The 23,265-nt window shown below is 46.8% G+C and overlaps 1 protein-coding gene across 1 annotated transcript; it reads left to right on the plus strand.

Moving 5' to 3' along the window:
- The first annotated feature begins 35 nt into the window (after positions 1-35).
- On the plus strand, positions 36-13,095 carry Ndufa8 (NADH:ubiquinone oxidoreductase subunit A8). Its single transcript, XM_036185817.1, has 4 exons — positions 36-210; positions 4,610-4,773; positions 9,604-9,769; positions 12,792-13,095. Exons 1-4 carry the CDS (start codon positions 58-60, stop codon positions 12,927-12,929), a joined length of 621 nt encoding a protein of 206 aa, XP_036041710.1. The 5' UTR covers positions 36-57; the 3' UTR covers positions 12,930-13,095.
- Positions 13,096-23,265: the final 10,170 nt, after the last annotated feature.

A 23,265-nucleotide genomic window follows, 5' to 3' on the forward strand; every position in this document is an offset into this window, starting at 1 on the left:
GTACACTCATTCCTCCAGCGGTCACAGAGCATTGCGCCTGCGCGCCGCAGGAGACGCATGCGCAAAAGGTACAGGGCAGCCTGGGAGACCCAAAGGGGAATTGAAGGAGACGGACGACGCGGCCGAGGGCACCTGGTCAGGGTCGCGGCTGCCGCCGTCATGCCGGGGATAGTGGAACTGCCCACTCTGGAAGAGCTGAAAGTGGAGGAGGTGAGGCTCGCCCCCAGGGCAGGCGGGAGGCCCAGGGCTGCAGCTGCCAGGCGGGCCCGTGCTCGGTCCCGGCCTCTGCGACCTGCATGGTCACATCCCGCCGTGCTGCAAACACCCAGGCCCTCACCGCGCCCCGTCTCCCCTCTTGTGAAGCGGGGTGACACTTTCTAACATCACCTAGCCCCTGCTGTACCTCCCCTGTGAAGCGAGTGTGCCTATCCAGGTGCTCACCTTCCAACGAGTCTGTCAAAATCTCGGTGCAGAGCAGGCCTGGGGGCCGCCGCAGCATACAGTGCGTGTTGGACCGTGAGGCTGGCATGGGCTAGGGTGTTTGGTAACAGGACACATTTAAACCATCTGCTTCTTCAAGAGACATTTAAATATCATTATACAGTGGAAAGGAAGGGACAATGCTCTGCTTTCGTAGTTTATAGTTTAATAAGGAGATAGATAAGAGGCTGTACAGCACAGTGCAGCTAGTGGTGTAAAAAGTGAAGTAAAGGCGATGTGGTATTGTAATTATTGCAAACGTGATCAAGCCACTTCTACAGGCCACGTTGCTAATTACTTGGGACACACAGTAAGGTAAGATATAACTGATCTTCCCTGTAGACCAGAAATGTAGGGCCCGGAGAGTAGAAATGATTTGCCCAAGGTCACATAGACAGTGTGTGGAAGAGTTGGAACGGGAGCCCAGATCTGTTCCGAAGCCTGGGCTGTTAAAGCTTTGAGCTAAAGTGCAATAGAGCGAAGAGGAGGTGTAGATTATGTGCGTTGAGAAAGCCAGAGCTATTTAATGTCAGCTGTAGTGTTAGTGATGGTTCTGAGAAGTCACGGATGGGGCCAGAATAGTTTGGACTTGACCCTCTGAAATGGTGCCAAAGGTGGATGTGTTAAGGCAGAAGACCATCAGGGCAGGACTTGTTTTTGGAAAAAAACAGACTTGGCAGGCTGGAAAGTCTGTGTTGGGAATTCCACAACAGGTACTGTTAAGTGTTTTCCCCACACTGCTTCTGGAGTCCCGTACAAACCTGTGAGGGTGGCAACTGTTATTTCCTCAGATGAAAGTATTAGTTGTATTCATGTGTAAGTGACATTTACTAAGAAGTGATAAGGTATGTCCCCACGAGCCCGCTTTTTATTCTTATCCCATCATTAAATTGGTTAGACATGAGTTGACATGTTTTTGTTTGATTTTTTTTTTTTTTCTTTTGGTTTTTTGAGACAGGGTTTCTCTGTAGTTTGGGTTCCTGTCCTAGAACTCACTCTGTAGACCGGGCTGGCCTTGAACTCACAGATATCCGCTTGGCTCTGCCTCCCGAGTGCTGGGATTAAAACCCAGCTTTTTTGTTAAATTTTTAACTGGCGCAGCAAACATTTTATGCAAGAGCTTTCCAATATATTTTTCTTTAAAGTTTGCATGATATATATAATTATGCAAATAACTAAAATGTAATAAAAGATAAGACACATTGATTAAATCTATGAGAGACAGGCAGGCACCAGTTAAGGAGAAAGTAGGATTTGATGTTGGATCTAAATTCTAGGCCACACTGCTTGGTCACTTTGAGTAGCTTTTAGCACATAAACAAGGGTGTTTTGCTTGCAAGATGAGGTGACTAGTTGAACAGTTTATGAGGACATAAGCTGTACTTAACAGAGTTAAAGATAAGAACTTTGTGTGAGTGAGTTCTATTCAGCAGTGGACTAGGAAACAGAGGCAGTCATGTTGAGAGCCTGGGTCAGGTTTGCAATATGACAGCAGGCCCAGGGAGGCCAAGACCAGCAGCAACAGCTTCGGGGAGCAGATAGAATTCATTTTGGATTCTATGACTTAGGGGGTTATGTCACATCTCTATGGAAATAGAGATTCCAACTCTTCCACACACTGTCTATGTGATCTTGGGCAAATCATTTTAACCCAGGAGTTTTGGGTTAAAAATGCCAGCCAGGTGGTGGTGGCGCACACCTTTAATTTCAGCACTCAGAAGGCAGAGGTAAGCAGATCTCCAGGTTCAAGGCCAGCCTGGTCTACAGAGTGAGTTCAGGACAGCCAGGGCTACACAGAGAAACCCTGTCTTGAAAAGCCAGAAACCAACCAAACAAACAAACAAAAACAACAACAAAAATATTCCTTGGTGTGTTGATAATTTTGAGTAAAAATTAAGCAACAGCCAGTACTGATGTACATTTTGTGTCAGGTAAGAATGAGTTCATTGGATCCTCACAAGGTCCTGTGAAGTAGTAAGTGCATCACTCTGTGTTCTACATAAATAGGAAATAGGCCTCCATAATTTAAGTACTAAGAAAGTGTGGGCGTGGTTTGTGGAACAGTGCCAGTACTGGACGGAATGGGGGCTTTTCTGTGACTCTGTGGAAACTTGCAATGCAGAGTGTCTGTGAGGGATGATGAGGAAGGATACTGAAATTCTGGGTTTTGGAGACAAAGGATGCTGGATGAACTTGAAAGGGGACTGTTGGACTTCATCAGCTCTGAAGAAGCAGGTGAAGGGGCATGGTCGCATCTCAACTCAAGCGCTCCACTTTCCCTCTGATGGTAGTGTCATGCTGAAGGCCTGTGGAGGCTCCAGTTCTGAGGATGGCTGGCATGTCATCTCAAATACGTATTTATTGGATGTTTAGGAACTGGCTCAGTGAATGTGTTTCATCTTTGTTTCTTTATGACAGCATGACTATACCTTCATTTTGATAAGACTGCCACCTGTGTAAGGAAATAAAGCAACTAATGCTTCAGGCTTTTGGAGGGCTGCTGTCTTGAGGATTTAAGTAATCAAATCAGCCATTTAAGGGTATTTTGAGGCATTTGGCAAGCAAGTAAACTGGTGCTCAGTTTTTTATTTAAATTTTTTATATTTATTTATTTGATATGAATGAGTGTTTTGCCTGAATGTATGTGTACCACATTTATGCCTGGTTACCATGAGTGCCAAAAGAGGGCATCACATCCCCTGGGACTGTTGGTGAGCCACATGTGGGTGCTAAGAATTGAGCCTCAGTCTACTGGAAGAGCAGCAAGTGTTCTAAACCACCGAAACTCAATTTTTAAAATGTAGTGATCTTTAGAAAAACAAGAGTGGTAGTACATGCTTGTGATCCCAGCTCTAGGGAGGCTGAGCAGGACTGAGAGTAGGAGGCCAGCTTGGCCTCCATAGTTCAAAGCCAGCCTGGGCTACTTGAGACTGTCTCCCCAAACCAGAAATAAAACCAAAAGGTTGAGTACCTTTATTCTCCCAGCTGGCTATAGGTAATAAAATAAGCAAATGTATACCAAACTTAAATACAAAAATTTACAGATTTGGAGTATAAATCTCACTTATATGTGAGTTTACCTTTGTGTTGATTGTTGAGATGGACAGTGCTGGTGGGCAGTCCTGGCTCCTCATCTCCTTCCTGTAGGAGGTAGGTGAGCCTTTCTCTTTCTTCTTTCTCCAATATCTGTCTTATTAGTAAATTAATATATATAAAGTGCATAAACTAAGACTGCAGACTTTTTTCACATTAAAGTCCTCAGTTTTTTAAGAAATCCAATTCAGTGGTGTGTTAAAGTTTGGTTTCCCGACATCGACTTTTAGGAAGCCTGCTAATGCTCTCTGTCACATATCTCAGTTGATGGGGAATCTGAAAACTCCCTGCTTGGGAAGACAGCAGCAGTGAAGCAGAAGCAGGTCAGATCAGAAAGGCCAGCCCCAGACAGGACTGCCAAACCACCCAGCCCAGATGCCAGCAGCAAGTAAATACCCCACCCCGCTCTTGAAAATTTAGGCTTAAGAAGTTGCCCATGGCAGATCTGGTGCTCAGTGTCCGCCTGCAGACTTTAGTCGGGCAGTAAAATAGAAATATTAGAAGAGAAGCAGAGTAGCCAAAACAACTGATAAGAGAGGATGAAGATGAGTCCTCCCGGACAGCAGAATGTTCTGTCGGGTTCCAGGACTGAAGCACGGTGGCTCCGGCCTGGGCTAACACTGTAGAGCTGGTAGCTGGGCCCTGGACTCTGCCGATCTAGAGTGTTGGAAGGCAGGCAGGGGAGTCTGCATGGTTACGGTGCTCGACTTAGCATCAGTGTGGGCAGGTTCCAGGGCTTTATTCGTAGTAATAATTTGCCAGACTGTAAGCTCCTGTTCCTTTTCCTTGCTTCCTCTGATTTCCCAGCCCTCTGGGAGTTTCAGATGTCCTTAAATGATTCATTTCATCCCTGGAGAGGAACCTTAGCAATGTTAACAGGGTTATTATTTTAAGCAAGATCCTCTTAGGGTCACTGTCTTCATCTTTAAGAGAAAGCTGGGCTGGTTTTGTTGTCAGCCTAGTAAGGCATGTGGGAGCACCTGAAGCACTCAGTTGTGCCCGTAATAGTGTTTGACCCTCCACATCACTTTTCCAGGTGAAGGTCAGCTCAGCTGTGCTTAAAGCTGCCGCCCATCACTATGGGGCTCAGTGTGATAAGGCCAATAAGGAATTCATGCTGTGCCGCTGGGAGGAGAAGGACCCCAGGCGCTGTCTGCAGGAGGGCAAGCTGGTCAACACCTGTGCGCTGGACTTCTTCAGGTAGGACTCACCTGAAGGCAGTGTCTGTGTGAGTTGTAACATCAAGGTATTCTGAAATATTCTTAACTGAGGAAGTGACTTCCAGCTCAGTAAGTAGAGCTGCAAATGTGCAGGTTTTGAAGTCAGATAGACCAAAATTAGTTATTTTGTTTGTTTTGGATTTGTTTTTATACGGCAAATTCTGTAACCTCCATGAGTCTCAGTTTTCAGCTGTGAAATAGTGTCTGTCCTCTGCAGTATTGCAGTAGGTACTTTGAAAAGGTGTGTACAACTGTCTGAGCCCAGTGCTTGTTGACAGACAATAGACAGTTGTGCTGGTTAGGAAAGCATTGAGTTTGGTTTTTAGGTGGACCACTATGCTCTGTACTTAGACAAGCCCAGGTGTGTAATTAACTGAAAAATGTTAGTTGGGCATGGTGCTGTGGTTGTAATCCTGGCTTTCAGGAGGTAGAGGCAGAGGATCAATCAGGGCAGCCATGGCTATATAGGGAGTTGGAAGCCAGTTTGGGCTTCATGAGATGCTGTCTCAAAAAAAAAAAAAAATTCTGGTTTGATTCAGTCAGCCTAGAACTCATCATGTAGTCCTGGAACACTTGTTCCTGATTCAGCCTCCAAGTGCTGGACCCACTGCACACTACTTCACCCAGGCGCAGAAAAGGTCATTTGAGAATTCTGTTATACTAAGGGGACAGAAACCCAACTCAGAGTGAGTTGGCTCAAGTCCAGAAATAGTCCTGGTGTCAGGCAGGCTGGACTCAAGGGTCTAAATGACAGCAGAACTGTGTGATACCTTTTGACTTCCCCTTCACTGTTGCCTGAATGGCCAGCAGCCACTCTAACTGCCCTCCTCGTTGGTGAGCCCTGAGAGGTGCCATTGCCAGTGTAGGCAGAGTCCCCACACTGAGCCAGCTCTGCTGTCTGTGGACTTCATGCACTTGTTTTTGAACTTTGGGAGGTAAGTGCTCTGATTGGTCAGGCCGGAAGTGAGATGTAGTCCTAACTTCATCCAGCTGCATCACTGAGAGACAGGGAGGAGTTGTCGCCTCCCAAAGGAAAGCAGAGGGATGGGCCAGAAGACTGGGACAACTGCTGTGAAAGGCAGACGCTGCTGCAGTGACATCAGAGAGTCACCATCGAAACTCAGCAGCTGCCTTTCTTCTCTCCTGCCTGTGCTGTCTCTGTCCACATGCAAAGACACTTTGTGGTTATAATTATAATGTGTATTTTTAAAACTGATTTTCACTGAAATCATTGGCCACATTCTTCTGAAGCTTGTTTTCAGTGACTACACAGTTTGCGAGTAGAAGGACCAACTGTAATGTACCAGACAGCTCTTGTTAGTGGACATCAGTCTGTGCTGTTTAGCCTTTCTTTTTCTTTTTTCTTTTTCATTACTTTTTATTTTTATTATATTTTGAGACATGATTTCCTAGGTAGCCTGGCTGTCCAGGAACTTACTATTGTAGACCAATCTGGCCTTGAACTCACAGAGATAGGCCTGCTTCTACCTCTCGAGTGCTGGGATTAAAGTCGTCTCCCACTACATCTAGTTTTTATTAACTCTGTAATTCCTTGGTATACATTTTCCAACAGTGTGATTCTTTTTTTTAAGGTTTTGATAATTATATTTGTCTCCTGAACTTTTATTGCTATATTTTTTAAAAAATTAATGTTTTTCAAAATTTTTTTCAAATGTGTTTGTGTATTTTAACTGAAGATATATGTCTGTGCACCGTGTTCATGCATGCCTAGTGTCTTGGGATGGGGAGTCAGAAGAGGGTATCAGATTCCCTAGAACTAGATGTGAGCTGTCATGTGGGTGCTGGGAACCAAACCAGTTTCTTGACAAGAGCCAGCAAGCGATCTTAACTGCTGAGCCATCTCTCTAGGCCCTGATTAAACAAACGAACAAACAGTTTTATTTATTGATGTCTGGGGGGTGGGGGAGTCATGTCCACGTGCCATGGTGCAGGTGTGGGGGGGTCAGAGGCCCACCTTGTGGAGTTGGTTTTCTTCTGCTACCTTTATGTCAGTTCTAGGGACTAAACTCAGGACATCAGGCTTTGTGGCAGTTTTACCCAATGAACCAACTCACCAGCCCCTGCCTTACTGTTTTTTAGGTTGGGTCAACTTATTCTGCCCTCTGCATTGATGATATGCACAGTATTTAAATGTTTAATACATAGGAGATGGTGCTTTATGATGCTTGAATTTATGTTGATTTGATTGCTAGCAAGGTTAAATATGGGGAGTAAAAATGGTTTTCTAAGAGAATATTGGAAAAGCATTTTTCCTGAGATGCAGAGGGCTGTTGTAAGTGGGAAATGAAGAGTCCCCTTGGTCCTCAGGCCCTCCCAGGGAGGAAGGATTCAGAGCTGGAGATGACCGATGAGCATTAGATGAGGGTCTGCAGGCATGGTGAGCAGAGGCCTGGCAGGATCTCACACTGCAGCACTGGGCTGGGACTCCTTCTGCTGCAGACTGTGGAAAACACAGGAGTAGGTGCGGGTTGGGTTACACAGGGTCCGAGTAACTGGTGAGTCCGAGAAAGGGAACGGGGTGAGTGGCAGGAGGGAGGCATGGAGAGGAGACTTTTGCTGCATGCTTAGACTCTCTGAAAGTCTTCCTGAGACATATTAAAGGAAGGCCATGCATTGGGAGTCCTCAGGTTCTAGAATAGGGTAGGGAGCACTTTCAGCCTTTATTCTACTGCAGAAATGTGTTTTGGGGTTTTTCCACTACCTTAAATATGGTTTTTGCATAAAATTGTGTTATTTTGTGCTTACCTAGCAAGCACAAGGCCCTGGGTTTGGTCCTCAGCTCTGGGGGTGGGGGAGGGGGCGCATTACATAAAATAGTGCCATTGTATTCTTCTTTGAATTTGTATTTAATTCCTAACAGGTTTGAATGAAAAGGGAAGAGGAATTTTGCTCCAGCCATTTTTTTTCTTCTCTTCTTATCTCCACCTGCCCCTCTGGGCAGGGTGTGTGTAGAATAGGGTCTCATGTAGCCCAGGCTGACCTCAGATTCACTCTGTAGCTAAGGCTGTTCTTGAACTCCTGATCCTCCTGTCTCCACCTCCCACATGCTGGGATTATAAGCCCCACATCTAGCCTCCCTAGCCATGTGTTCTCTTTGTGTGTTTTGTTCTGTGTTTGTGTGAACGTGTGTGTACCACATTCATATAGAAACTTGAGGCTAATAACAGGAGTCCTTATTCTTTGAGGCAAGGTCTCTCACTCAGACATGGAGCTTAGTTTCACTGGCCAGCTTGCTTTGGGGTCCCTGTCCCCTTCTTCAGAGGATGGAATTTACAGTGGGGCTGCCAAGGCAACTTGGCACTTCTGTGGGCTCTGGAATCCCCATTCCAGTCCTGTTTCTTGTGTGGAAGTGCTTGAAGCACCAGCCGTCCCCTGGCTTCCTCCAGCTGGTGCTCCAGTTGAGTTACTGCAGCACCTAGCTCTTCTTCAGACTCTGTCTCTGGCCAGAGCACCAGTGGGCCGAAGCCACGGCTCCGTGTGGGCCCCAGCACCTCTTCCAGTTAGTGTTTGTGTTTGTGTTTGAAGGCTCTGTCACCTCTGGCCTCTGTCAGCATGCCAGGCTCCGACTGCTTCCTTCCTTTCTGAGTTTGCTAGGCTGAGATGTGAATGACCAGGCTCCAGGAGACTTAGTTCTCCTGACTAAGATGCCGGCGTCTTAGGCCATGGTCTTTTGTTCTTGCTGGATAAAGAAAGGCTTGCTCTTCAGAAATCTTCTGTTTATTTCTTACTGGTTCTTAACTTTGGCTTCTTCTTCTTCTTCTTCTTCTTCTTCTTCTTCTTCTTCTTCTAATTACAAAGCATATAGGAAGTTAGGTTTCATTATGACATTTTTCAAGCAAAATTTGTTTTTGTTGTCCCTCTTCCCTCCTTTCATGAGTCTGCCTCCCTGTGTGCTCCCCCCACTAGTAGCCACTTTACACTTCCTGTGATCTTTTGCCCCCAACGCCTCTTGTCCTAGTCTGTGATCACTCTCACAGCCTTTCATTTGTATGCACACATTATGACCTGCTATCCTGCCGTGCCAATGAGACACCATACAAATACACATACATTAAAAGTGAATTCACATGAGATAGGAGACGGGACCAGTGGTTCATGCCTGAGACTGTGCCGTCACTTAGCATGACATTTCCTAGTTCTGTGTTCCTGCAGATTTCATATTTCTTAGAAGCTGAGTAAACCAGGCATGGTAGCAGAGACCTTTAATCTCAGCACACTGGAAGCAGAGGCGGATGAATCTCTGAGTTAGAAGCCAGCCTGGTCTACAGAGAGAGTTCCAGGACTGCCAGGGCTACACAGTGAGATTCTCCTGAAAAACCAAAAGTAAATAAATGAAAGTTGAGTACAAATCCCATTGTGTATGCATACCATGTTTTCACTGTCCAGTGTTCTGTTGATGGACATCTAGACCGGCTCCATTCCCTTGCTCTTGTGAATGGAGCAGCAGTAGATACAAACAGTCTAACGTCTGGGGTAGGTTATAGTAAGTCCTTTGGGTGCAGCCTAGGAATGGTGTAGATGGTCACATGGTGTCCTGGTTTCCAGTTTCTGGTGACCTTTCACACTGACTTCCACAGTGGTCGTACTAGTTTTCATTCCAACAGTGGGAGGGCTCCTTCCCTGCAGTCTCATCATTTGTTGTCTGTTTTCACTTGAAGGCCTTGAAGGTGACATGTGGTGTGGCATTATTGACTGCTACACTTCCAGAATGTAAGGCTGTTCACTTGCCTGTGGGTGCTCTGTTGTGTTGTTCGAAGAGCTACCCCTAACCTCCAGTCTCCTTTTCCAGGAAGATAAAGCGTCACTGTGCAGAGCCTTTCACAGAGTACTGGACTTGCCTTGATTATTCCCACCTACAGCTGTTTCGTCGTTGCCGCAAACAGCAGGCAAAATTTGACAAGTGTGTGCTGGACAATCTGGGCTGGGTGCGCCCTGACCTTGGGGAGCTGTCCAAGGTAAGGCTCCTCTGGGCTCACTCTGACTTAGAGGTCAGGTAGAGGGGACCGGCTATGACAGAAGCAGAAGGGGCCCTTCTAAGGTTGGAGAGGATGTTGAGTGCTCCCCATTTACCAGACAGACAAAGGACTTGGCATCCAGAAGCAAGTGTGTCCTAACAAGTGTTGTCCTCTTTGGGGCTGGTTAGCTAACAGGGAGCAGAGTGGCTTAGGCAGCATGCTAGTGAGGTGCCGTTGGGGTGATAGAATCAGCTTGTGCCAGATTATTTTGTGACACCGAGAATGTAGAAGCCTCTGCTCATAGTTGAGGAGCCCAATCCCCACTTCCTCCTATGTTGGTGGTTTTGGTGATGACTCTGGGTGAAGCATCCCTGGAAGCCTGAAGTCTGCACTCTTCTCCGTGTTCTTGTGACTGTACTTAGCACAGGAACATTCCAAGTGTTGATCCCCCAAGTCTGTCCTCCCAGCCCCCACTGCTGTGGCCTTGCTGGAGAGCTCTTCCTGAGCTGCTTCTGCAAGATAGCTCATCCTGTGAAGCTGAAGAATTCAGGGCTGAAACTCTGTCTTCTCTGTAGGAGTGATCTGTGTGGGCAAGAAAGATGCATCGTTGGCACTCGAAAGAGCAGTAGGGACTCCCCCTGCTCCCGAGCTGCATGCCCTCCCCTGTTGTGTTGTGCAGCTGAAGAAGCCCTACCCACATACCTACAGTTCCTGCTGCTTTAGCTGGGGTCCTCCACGCTTAGAGCCAGGGAGCAAAGCTTGAAGGGGCGGGCACAGTCAGACAGACAGAGTAGGGCTGCGTCCTGTGTCCACAACCTCCTGTGGAATCTCAGACTAACTTTCCAATCCTGTCCACCATGATCCTAATGAGGCTGAGGATCTTGGCCTCCTGAACGAGTTATACCTGAGACCTTGTGTGAACCCCTGCATAGCACCAGGCACACAGGCTGTCTGTCCATCTTAATTCCTTTCCCTCTGGGGCCAGTGTCTCTGAATAGTTGCCACAAATATATGTGGCATACTTAGCTTTACTTCAGATACATTCTTTAGCTAAACTGAGAAAATTATTTTAATAGTGGCCAATTCAGAGTTGGAAAGTGATAGGACTTACACACTTAACCAGTAAAACTATCTTCTCGTTTCTGCCTCACCGCAGAGAAAGCAGTGAGTCAGGCTATTAAATTGGTGTATTTATTCTTGAGTCTTTATGTTAACATTTTTTAACCCCAAATAAATTTGTCACCCTAATTGCCTCAAAGATGTATTTTATTTCTTGATACCTGTCATCAGTTGTAGCTGTACTGCAGTCGGCTGTCCAGTCTCTAGAAAGGCTACATCCAGCCGAGGGGCCCAGGCTGCAGCTTCATTCTCTTTGGCACTCTGTCTGGCCCACTTGCTTCTTCCTCCGGATGTCACATCCTTTTCTAGGCAGAATTATCTCCTACTCATGATCATAACCTGATCATAAAGAAAGCAAGGTAGGGGCGCTTCTGTGCAGACTAGCTCCTCCCGGAACCCCATTTTACACAGGCAGTTTCATCATCCCGTAGCTGCCCCAGGCCTTCCTGCTCCTTTCCCTCCAGGATGTGCTTCTCCTTTCTTCCCTTCATCAGCTAGTTGTTCTTTCAGGGGTCCCTGGGTACTTTACGTTCAGTAGGCATTTTCAAAAACAGAGATATGATACCACTCATCTTGAGTGGGCATTTGGAACCTCCTCGTCAAGCAGCAAGGAACCTTAGTGACCTGCAGTTAGAGCAGGGGACGGGGACCTGCATCAAGGCCTTGGGTTCCAGCTCCAGCTCTGATGTCATCTCAGGTGACCCAGTTGCTGTCCTGTGAGCTGGAGGGAATGTGTACACTCAGGGTGGTGGAATTAACTGTGTACCTGGGAGCTCTGGCACAGAAATGTTTCTGAATGGTATATCTGGGCAGATGGACCTGGCCATGCATGCAAGTGGCTTAGAGTTGGTACCACTAGAGTAAAAGCCAAAAAATGCTTAGTAGCTGTGGCCCGCTTGTAAGGGCCTGCTTCCTTAACTTTCAGAGGGGTCAATTTCTGGGCTAGAGGTATTGCCAAGTGGTGCAGCATTTACCTAGCATGTGCAAGGCCCTAAATCTAGTCCCCAGATCCACAGCAAAATTCAAAAATTAAAAATCAATTTCTGGTTGCTTTTCAGTTGAGATTGTGGTGGCCATTGGGAGTGGTAGTTGTGGCTGCTCTCCATCTCCCTCTTGGCTACAGTTTAGAACCTACCGTCTCATTTGGCTGTTGACTCTGCTCTTAGTTCTGGTCCTGCCCCCAGGCCTGGCTGCCCTGACTCCCAGCCTGCAAATGGTGATTGGTTGCACCCCTGTAATGGTGGCACCTGTTGACATCAGCTCAAATCCAAGCACCTTTGCATGGGTTTGCCCACTGTGTCACGCAGCCCTGTGCCTTAGCTGTGCATGGAACCTCTGAGCACAAAGCAGACAGGTCTGGCTTTGTGTCCCAGCAAGGTAGCTCTAGTGAAGCTCTGGGAACTCACCCGGTGGGAGCTGCTGGTAATGGTGAGCGGGGATAACATGCTCAGTGCCAGCACTAATAACATCAGAGCATGTTTAGTGTACAGTCTCTGCTGCTGTGTGAGTTCTGTAGACGTTGCTTCTGCTGTCTCTGCTCTCTCACTTGCACTGGCTTCCTTCTTGATCTCCCTGGCTGACTCCTGATTCTCTTTAGAAATGGGCCCAGCATTCAGTGTGAGTGATCTGTGCAGGGTCTACCCTTCTCCGTTGTCACTGGGTCTTGCTCGCTAGCCAGTGGATAGCATGTGTCTTCTCCTTGCTGTGTCCTCAACTGCTACCATGCAGAATGACAAACAATGGGCTTTCAGAAGTCTGTGCAAGATTCAGTGAGGCTAGACACATGTGCCTGAGGTTTGACGCTGAGGAGTAGTTGGGGCAGTGGGAGCAGAGGGACCCCAGAGGGCTCAGGGTCACTACTGCTGCAGTCCCTTTAAACCCTCCTCCTCCTTTGCCCTTCCAGGTCACCAAAGTGAAAACAGAGCGCCCTTTACCAGAGAACCCTTATCACTCAAGAGCGAGGCCGGAGCCCAACCCTGTGATAGAAGAGGATCTGAAGCCTGCCAAACACGGCAGCCGGTTTTTTTTCTGGGCCACTTAAGATGGATCCACGGCCCACAGCCTACACGTGCCCAGATGACAGCTGATGAAAATACCCATGCTGCTCGCATGTTCTTTCCTGGATCATGGACGTTAACAAAAAAGTTAATTTATGTGACTTGGCAGTTATTCTATACATTTCCTGTCCATTAAATTTTTAAAGGAAACAGTTGTGTTTTATTATGCTTTTTGTAACCTTTTCGCCTTTAGAGATGATTTCCCCTGCCCTTTTTTGTGCTCCTGACTGTCTGTCTTGCTTGCTCTACAGAGGACTCGCCTGTGTAGCAGGTGAGCCACACTCCAGCATGGAGGCTTTTCTACCTGAAGCAGCTTCCCAGAGGTGTTCGGCAAACAGTATGAAACCCAGCTCTCTCTTCTTGGCTAGCATTCCAAGCAGATAGCTCTCCCTAACAGTCACCCCAGGGAAATGTCCAGGACAGAGTAAAGGTTTGAGCCTGTGACTCAGGCACGGGAGGGGCTGCTGGCTGGGTCCTAGGCAGTGTTGCTTGAAGTTCCTTAAAGAACCTAACTTCCCCCGTTTCCCCTCAGCAGCCCATCGTCCGTGCGTTAGAACCCAGATGTTCTTCCTGATAGACAAGGGAGGTGGAGGCTGAACGCCCAGCTCCAAAGCCAGGAAGTTGGAGGTCTGAATGTCAACTCCAGCCTTGGGTGTGTTCCTTAACCTCTTGTGAGAGGTTGAGTTTGAGGACACACCAAAGGGACATACTTCTCTACCTCCTGGGCAGGTTAGAGCCCCAGTGTTTATAAAGCTGATTCAAAGCGCTATCCCCAGTCCTTCACCCATCCAGTCCCCTTCCACTTACTCGGCTATTTCCTCTACAGATGACTGGGTCACTGCACTTTCTGGCTGTGGCATTACGTTGCCATAAGACTGGGTGAGTCTTCCAAGCTCAGTGGCGTTGAGCTTCTTTACAGAGCTGTGAAAATAAAGCTTTGGGACACATGTCTCCTTCAGTTGATCTGACTCTCGGAGGGAGAGTGGGGTATTAAGACGGGTAAGGCGCAGGGGCTGCTGTCCAAAGAGGCCTGTTGAAGGGGAGGACCGGCAGTTAGCCATGCCTCCTACTCCATGCTCGCCTCGCCGTTGGCTTTCAGTAAAGCCTTGTCCACACCAGTGCCTTGCCAGCACCTCTGCCTCACTTCCCAACTCTTGAATAAACTCTTGGGTTTTTAAATGGCTGCAGCGAAGTCTATTAGCATCTTGGTGACCAAATAATTGCAAGTCAGCTACGACACATAAAGTTGGGCATGGCCTCAGATTGACAGGTCTGTGGTATACTGCCTGCCACGGTTCACTTCCTGGGTCTTACATAAATAACACTTGCTGAGCATTTGCACTGTGCCAAGTGCTTCCCACAAGTCAACTCTGTGTTCAGAGCCTTTTGTAAGTGGTACTGTTGGTTGGATAGGGAATGTACTGCTCTACCAAAGGACTCAGGTTCAGTTTCCAGCACCCACATCAGCTGCATCATAACCATCTGTAACACTCAGGGGATCCAGCACCTCTGGACTGGGCGCTCACACATATGTGGCATACACATGATTAAAAAGTTTTTAGCTAAGCAGTGGTGGAGCTCATCCTTAATCTCAGCACTTGAGAGGCAGAGGCAGGCAGTTCTCTATGAGTTCAAAACCAGCCTGGTCTATAGAGCTAGTTCTAGGACAGACTCCAAAACTACACAGAGAAAAATAAAGTTTTTAAGGAAAAAAAAATACATCAACTAGCCCATTTCATAGGCAAAAGAGCTAATGCTTAGGTATGGGTGAAGAGGGCCCTGCCCCACTCAAGAAGTACATACAGGGTATAAGTGAAGAGTTTTCTGGTCCTTATGGCCATACTCATCCATTAATAGCTTTTGCAGTTCATAGACTTGGATACACATTGAATTATCTAGAAACCTGTAAATATTGATATCTGGATCCCACCCTCGAGAGGTTCTGATTTCCTTGATCTGTGATGTGGACTGACGGGTTTGAAAACTCCCTTGAGGTGAAACCAAGGTTTAAGGCTCTGAGCTGATTTTGTATATGGAAACCAGTCAGAAAGTTGCCTTCTAGCTGAGTAGTAGGTGGCTAAACTGAGATCTGAACCCAGTTCCAGCCGATAGCAAAGCCTGTACCCCTATGTAAGTCTGCACATGCAGCACAGGGAAGATTCTGGTTCAGGGGGTCTGAAGTGAGACTTGAGATTTCTAACAAGCTTTCGAGCAGACTACTGACACCTTATTGGGTAACAAAAGGGTAAACCGTGTGTAGCTGGCTTGAGCTAGCTTGCTTCAGGTGGCCAATCACTCCCTAAATGCTAATCTACTTCTGTAAAATACAACAGTGCAGCCTGAACTGTTAGTGTCTTCAAATTCAATTCTAGGATGTTTTAACTTTTACCCAAGTTGGACAGGAGCTGTGTCTTCCACCCTCCCCACCTTGCTTTGAATTCCTTGAACAAAGGAACCAGCGTTTGGCTTTCCTGTGCCCTTCTTGATGGGATCACACAACACAGCCTTCTAGGATAGAAAGTCTAGGCAGTTAAAGATAATAATTTCTTACAACAAATGCATGTCTGGATGTCAGTAGGTAAAAGGTCACAGGACAATTTGAAAGCAGTGTGAAGGTCCCTGAGCAGGGTGTCAAATGGCAGAAACTCTGGCTTGGCTTGAGGAGAGTAAGACTAATTCCTTGCATTCCCAAAGGAAACCTATCTACCCCTTTCCCCTGCCAAGCCCATTCCTGTCTTCCCTATCTGAGTCCACACTGTCTCCATCCTCCCAGTGTCAAAACACAAGATGCATCTTTGGCTCCTTCCGTTTCTTCCTCTCCCACTCACAACCCAACACCAAACCCTCTTCTGTGGCCTTACATTGGCTGCTTCCTCTTTATCTCACTGTCCTCGCCCTAGACTGCTTTGTTTCCCTGGCCTGGATTATTGAAACAGTTTCCTAACTGTGGTCCAGTCCACCTCCCAATTTGCTGCTGCCCAAAACCTTCAGTGGCCCTCGAAAGCCTGCTAAGGGAAACCCAAACCCTTGCTGCCGTTCTGACACTCCATAACCTGCCCTAGCTTAGCCCATTTTCCCATATTTATCTTAATCTGATGATGAACCCTGCACTCTAAAGAAGGCCTAGATTGCTTTCCACATTTTTTTCCTGGTGCTGGGGGTCAAACCCAGGGCTTCCTGTATGCTAATTAAGCCCTCCCACCAAGTTACATTCCCAGTCTGATTTTTACTTTTCATGTTTGAGACATGATCCTAACTAACTTGCTCAGGCTGGCGTTGAATTCACCGTAGCCCAGGCCTGCCTTGAACTTGGTGATCTTCCTGTTTAAGCTTCTTGAGTACCTGGGATTACAGGCCTGTGCCATCAGATCTAGGAGTCTAGATGCTTTCCAAAGTTTAGGTCTATATGGCTGCTATCTTGCCAGGAAACCATCCTTCTCCCGTCTCTGCCTCTTGAACCTCTAGCCATCTCTCAAGACAGATACTAGTGTGTCTTCCCCAGGAAGCATTGTCTTCCTCCATCTAGAAGTGGTCTTTCCTGCCCCATTGTTCCCATGACACGGTATACAGCATGCTAGCTGAGCATAAGAGCTCTGGAGTCCCGTGGTTTGGATTGGATACAGGCTGTACCACTGCACAGCTGTGACCCTACACAAGGCTCTTAACTTAGAAAATGAGCACAGAGATGATACCTACTGTCTGGTGTGTCTATGTATTTGGTAAATTACACACAACATGCAGCCTGCGGTGTTGACAGATGTGGTGTTAGCAGCATCCTAACACATGTGACATGAGTGTCACGGCACTGGGTGTTACCTCCCTTGTCTTCAAACTACAAAGGCTAAATGTCTATTTTATTTTATCTTCCATGTCCTGATGCCCCACTGCATGACAGATGTCTAGGAAATGGCTAACTGACCACTACATTTATCTTTCCAAAGCCCACCCTGCCTCAACAAATTGCTTCTATGTAGAAATGTGCTTAATTCATTAACATTAAGTTGTTTCCTTATAGGTGCCAAATCCTGGGTGAAAGACTTTGAGTGTAATGAAACAGGCCATGAAGTTCTCGGGTTTTAAAGAGTTGCATAGAGTAGCTGAGTCTGGTGCCTTGTGCCTGTAATCCCAGCATTGGGAAGGCTGAGGCAGGAGGATTACTGCAGGCTTCAAGTGAAACCTGAGCAGCAGAGTGAGACCTTGTCTCAAAACACAACATCAATAAAAACAAACAAGCAACAACAAAAACAACCAAATAAGACAAATTGCTTCTATCACATGGGAAAATCTCATTTGGAGTTGTGCTGTCCTGATGAGTCTTAGCATTAGTAATATAAATCCCAAGTCACTTCTTTTTGTAATAATGAAAAGCCAAGGGTGTTGGCACATGCCTTGTTACTTTACTGTTGCTATGATAAAACACTATGACCAACGCAACCCACAGCAGGAACAGTTTATTTGGGCTTATAGTTCCAGAGAAGTAGGAGTCCATTGTGTTGGGGAGGTGTGGCAGCAAATGGAGACATGGTAGCAGGAAGAGGAAACAGTATCAATAATAACCATACCACAGACTTGACATTATACAATCTGTAAATTTTCTCCTCCAAAGCAATTGCTTTCTAATTTAGCCTCAGGCAAGTTCTTAAGACATGAAAGGCAGCAGATAGCCAGATTCTTTGGCAAAATATCACAGGAATGCTCTCTAGCCCAGCTGCTGTCAAATCCCTTGCTTCCCTCACAAGCCGCCTGAGCCAGGACTCTCAGCACTACCCTCTTCCAGGACCCTACTAGGATGCCCTGTTAAGTTCTGCGTACTGTAGTCAAGCACTTTTCTCATCCCAAGTTCCAAAGTCTTTCATATCCCTCCAATAAACAATGTGGTCAAGCTTCAGCAACAGCCCTCTCTGTGGTTCCAACTTCTATATTAGTTACTTTCCCATTGCTGTGCTAAAGCACCATGAGCAAGGAAGCTTATAGAAGAAAGGTTTTGCTTGACTTATGGTTCCAGAGGGTAAGAGGCCATTGTGGTAAAGAGGCCCAGTGAGCAGCCCAGTGAGCCAGCAGAAGAGCAGGAAGCTGAGAGATGACATCCTCAAGAGCAGGAGGGAGAGAGCAGACTGCAGGTGACATGAGCATTTAAACTCTCAAAGCCCGCCCCAGTGATGCACTTCTTCCAGCAGGGCTGCACCTCCTAATCACCTCTCCAAACAGCACCACCAGCCAGGGATCGAGTGTTTGAATGCTTGAGTCTGTGAGTGACATCTCCCATTCAAACCATGTATCTTAGTTAGGGTCTCTGTTGCTGGGAAGAGACACCATGACCACAGCAACTCATATAAGGGAAAACATTTAACTGGGGCTGGCTTACAGCTTCAGAGGTTTAGTCCATATCATCATGGTGGGAAGCATGTTGGCATGCAGGCAGACGTGGTGCTAGAGAAGGAGCTGAGAGTTCTACATCTGGATCCACAAACTGCAGAAAACTGGCTTGAGCTTGTGAGACCTCAAGGCCCACCCCCTGATGGCACTCTCCCTTCAACAAGGCTACACATCCTAGTAGTGCCACTGCCTATGGACCAAGCTTCAAACATGAGTCTGTGGGAGCATTCCTATTCAAACCACCATACTACCACACACCTGTAATCCCAGAGCTTAGCAGGTGGAGACAGGAAGTATGATCATAGAAGATCAAGGCCATCTTCAGCTGCATAACAAGTTCAAGGGCAGACTAGGCTAGATGAAACTTTCTCAGAAAAAGTTATTGGAATTTGCAAACGTGGAATTCCTTCACCCACATGACATGGTAGATCTGGGAAGCAACACTCAATGCCTGGCTCCAATGGCCATGCTCTTGCCCTTTGGACTCATCAGGCTTTAAGCCTGGGATGTACGTTAAATGCACCTTCTCCCCATCATTCCACCCTCTGCTACGATGTTCAAAACCTTCAGGGGTTCCTGAATGCATTCTCATACCTCATAATAGTCTGGCCCTCACCCTTGCCCTTTTACCCCTCTCTAACCTCTCTTTGCTGCATCTCTACCTTCTACAAAACACCCCTTTTGGAATGCTGATATTTGTATCCATCCCAGGAGATTCAGCTTTACTTGGTCTGGAGTATGGCTTGGGCATACATATTGTGATTAAATGAAACCATGCTTGCTCATTTATATTCATACATGCTCTGCTCAGTGGGAGGAAGGCGGTGGAGTTGCAGGTGAACTCTGGGGATACATTAATGATTTCGCCAACCACTGTTACAGTCTGCCATGCAGTCGTGAGTGGCAAGCGTGTGGGATGCAGTACACAGGTGAACACAGAAACTATCGGGTTGAGATTATGATAACCCCTGAGAGGGAGCTGTGCAGGGAATGCATGAGGACAGAGTGGGCAGTGGGATGGGGCGGGGGCTTTTGGGGAAGTGGTATTTGAGAAAGACCTGGTAGAAAACCACCCCAGTCTGAGGGAACAGCAGGACCAACAGCCCAGAGGCAGGAACGAAAAGTTCCTCTAACAGAAGACTGGTTTGGTGTGTGAAACACAGGTGTGTGGGTACCGATGCAGCTTATTGACTTGTGCTTTTATTCTGACAGAGAAGTTTCCTGTCCTGGTGTCTCCATAGTCTGCTGCACCAAGTCCAGATGCAGTGTGTGTGGCTGCTCATGTCCCTAGAGTCAGATTTAGAAGTCTTCTGCTTGAGGCCTCACCATTGCACCCCCATATCCACCTGTGCCTTTCCACCTACTGCAGCCTCTGCCCAAAATGTCTCTCCACCTCTTCTTGGGGGACCATCCCTTCAAGACTCTGCTCAAAACAAACCATGTCCCTCTGTGAAGTGCCACCTTCCTTCTGTTCAGGAACATTTGCACACGCTGCCCTCCTTCTGCTCATGAGCTGGAAAGCCACCTCTGTTCCAATGTTCTGCCCCTTCAGACACTGTCAGCGCTTGAGGAGAATCTGTTGAACACACCACCAAAACTTCCTCCAAGAAGAGCAGCCTGGATCATCAAGAAACGTGCAGCATCTGCAGAATCCACACAGGGAAGGGCAGGCGTTCTAACGTGATGATTGGCACCGCTGGAGAAAAGAGGAACTCAACATTTTTGTTTTGTTTTGTTTTTCTTATCAAAGCCCAGAATTCCCGTGGCAGTCTCGGGAGAAATGCCACCTGTGAACCGAAGGAAGGAGACATAAAAGGTCACATTAGGCTGTGGTAATAAGGAATATAATTGCATCCCAGTATTCCTTTAATGTGGGGGTTGGACGCAAATGAAGCAGGCGTGCCCTTTCTGGGAGCCTTATTTTAATCAGTTCTGTTGCTCCGGTGGAAGAGTTGATGTCTAGAAGAAAATGATGATAACATTCCTTTCTCTTGCCGTCGGAATGGGGCACTATATGATATGACAGCTCGATTTAAAGGCATCGTTTGTGTGATCATCTGTTGGTCATGCAGTTTATGTTACTGTTGTGGCTTCCAAGGATCTGTGGGTCCCAGGGCTGAACTTAAGTAGAAGAACTCTTGGGGAAATTCTTTAGCACCTGACCTACCATATCAGAGTGACAGATAACGATGCAAAGAGCATGCTGAGGCAGGGGATTTTGCCCACTCCATCTCTAACTTCTTTACATGGCCCTAACAGGTTACCTTTGTCTCTGATTCTGATTGCTTAACTATATAATGAAAGACCGGAGGAAGTGAGCATCTGGGCTCCTTTCCATATCAAGAATCATGTGTCACAGGTGATTTGAAACTGGGGAAGGGTACTTGGGTTTAAAAGGCTCAAGCAAGGATGGGAGCAAGGGGATAGGAAAAAGAGGGGTAGAGGAAAGGTTAACCAAAACTAAGGATTATGAAAAAGCCTTATGGAAGGAAGCTCACTATTGTGTCAGCTAACTAAAATACCAAACTTTTAAAAAAACAGAATTGGAATGGAGGTACTTAGCATGGGTGGTAGTGCTTCCCCCAGAAGACATGGCCACCAAATAAAAGTCTTAGTGCCCGCGTGCTCAACTATGTTCATAGCAGCATTATTCATAATAGCCAGAACCTGGAAACAACATTAGATGCCCGTCAACCAAAGACCGGATAAAGAAAATGTGGTTCACATACACAATGGAGGACTACTAAAAACAGTAACAACATGAAATTTGCAGGCAAATGGATAAAACTAGAAAATATCAGCCTGAGTGAGGTAACCCAGACTCAGAAGGACAAACATGGTACTCACTCATAAGTGGATAGTAGATGTAAAGCAAAGATAACAAGGAGGACCCTAAGAGGGAAACATGGATCACCCTCAGAAAGGGAAATAGATGAGATCTGAGTAAACTGGGGATGGGAGGGGGGCAATGGAGGGTGGAGGGTAGGAGATGAAAACATGAGGAAATGGGATAGTCGAGCTGAAACAGGGACAGAGTAGGAGAGCAAGGAAAGAGATAGCATGATAGGGAAGACATCATGGGGATAGGGAGAAACAGGATGCTAGGGAAGTTCCCAGGAATACACAAGGATGACCCCACCTTAGACTACTAGCAATAGTGGAGAGGGTGCCTGAACTGGCCTACTCTGGTAATCAGATTGGTGAATACTCTAACTGTCATCATTAGAGCCTTCATTTGGCAACTGATGGAAACAGATGCAGAGATCCACAGCCAAGCACCAGGCTGAGCTTGGGAAGTCCAGTCGAAGAGCGCGAAGAGGGATTCTATGAGCAAGGATCATCAAGACCATGATAAGGAAACCTACAGAGACAACCGAACCAAGCCAGTGGGAACTCATGAACTGTGGACCGACAACTGTGGAGCCTCCATGGGACTGGACTGGGCTGTCCGCATGGGCAAGACAGTTGTGTAGCTTTGTCTGTGGGAATAGGATCTATCCCTGGTGCCTGAACTGGCTTTTTGGAACCCATTGCCTATAGTGGGACACCTTTGCACAGCCTTGATACAAGGGGAGGGGCTTGGACCTGCCTCAGCTGAATGTGCTGGGCTTTGCTGACTCCCCATGGGAGGCCATACCTTTTTGGAGGAGGGGGGAATCTGTGGTTGGTATGTGGAATGAATAAAACATTTCTTAATAGAAAAACGTCTTAGTGCCAATGTGGTTACCTCCACATGAGTATTGGTCACAGGGGTCCCAGAGCGCCTTCAGTATAGGTCATTGCCATTCCTCTTGGTTGCCCACCAGAACTAGATGGTAAGACCCTATTGCTGAAGACACAGCACACTCTGGTTACAGCATGTTGAGAAATCGAGTTAGAACTGACCTAGAAAGTTTTTCCCTGCTGGCTAGCTTCCATAGTGCCAAAAAGTGTTATGCAGGCTGCTGGGGGTAGGGGGAGAGTCATCACAGTAGGGACCCTGCATGCTATCATACCAACTTGCCAAGCAACATGTGCCTATGGATACAATAATGACATGATTGTTACAGAGGTAACCAATGTTTTCTGATTGTGTTTGACATCTGTGCTACAAGAGAGAATTTCATACTGTAAACCTGGTCAAAAGCCAAGATTCAGGAGACCAGAGGCTCTAGGGAGAAGGGCCCATTGTCTTGCTAATCAGACATGTTTGTCAAGCTGCCTTCTAAATATTTATGCTGAAATCTATAGATTAGTGTTGCTCTCAACCTTGGTCAGAGAAGCTGTAGTGAGCAGCAGTCAGTGGAGAGATTTATAAATGCTCGAAGTGCAGAGAATATGTTAAGTGCTCAGCCCTAAACGAGGCATCCATGTCAGTTCTGCAAGGCCCAGGGAGTATTGTGGAAGAGGAGGTAAAGAGACTGTCAGCTGGAGGATGGTAGAGAGCACTATGGAATACTGGCTTCTGGTTGTAACAGGGCCGTTACACTCGTGGCCCCACAACAGCTGTGGTTACCTGCACACGATCAAGCCAGTCAACAGTTCCAGTGTGGAGGGGAAGGGCTCATAAGGATCCGCCCCCTAGCTAGGGTGGGGCAGGAACGTGAAGGTAGAAGAGCAGGTGTATGTGGAGGTTTGCAGGAGTCCAGGATGAATGGAGGGAGCATATGATCAAGATACATTGTATACAGGTATGAAATTGCCAGAGTAAGTAAAAATATTTTCAAAAGGAATTTCATGTAACGTGTTTTGTCTTTTTACTAACCTGTTAAGAGGTAACTATAGGATTCTGATGATTCTCTCAAATTAGATCTAATCACCTGGGTGATTGATTTTGGACATTTAAATAAGATAAGAAAGACCTTTGGGTCTCTATTTTATTTTTATGTATGTGTGCATTTTGTGCATTGTGTGTGTGTATGTGTGTGTGTGTGCAGGTATATATGTGGAGGCTAAAAGACAGCC

The sequence above is a fragment of the Onychomys torridus genome, chromosome 4 (assembly GCF_903995425.1).
Source record: "Onychomys torridus chromosome 4, mOncTor1.1, whole genome shotgun sequence".
NCBI lineage: Eukaryota > Metazoa > Chordata > Mammalia > Rodentia > Cricetidae > Onychomys > Onychomys torridus.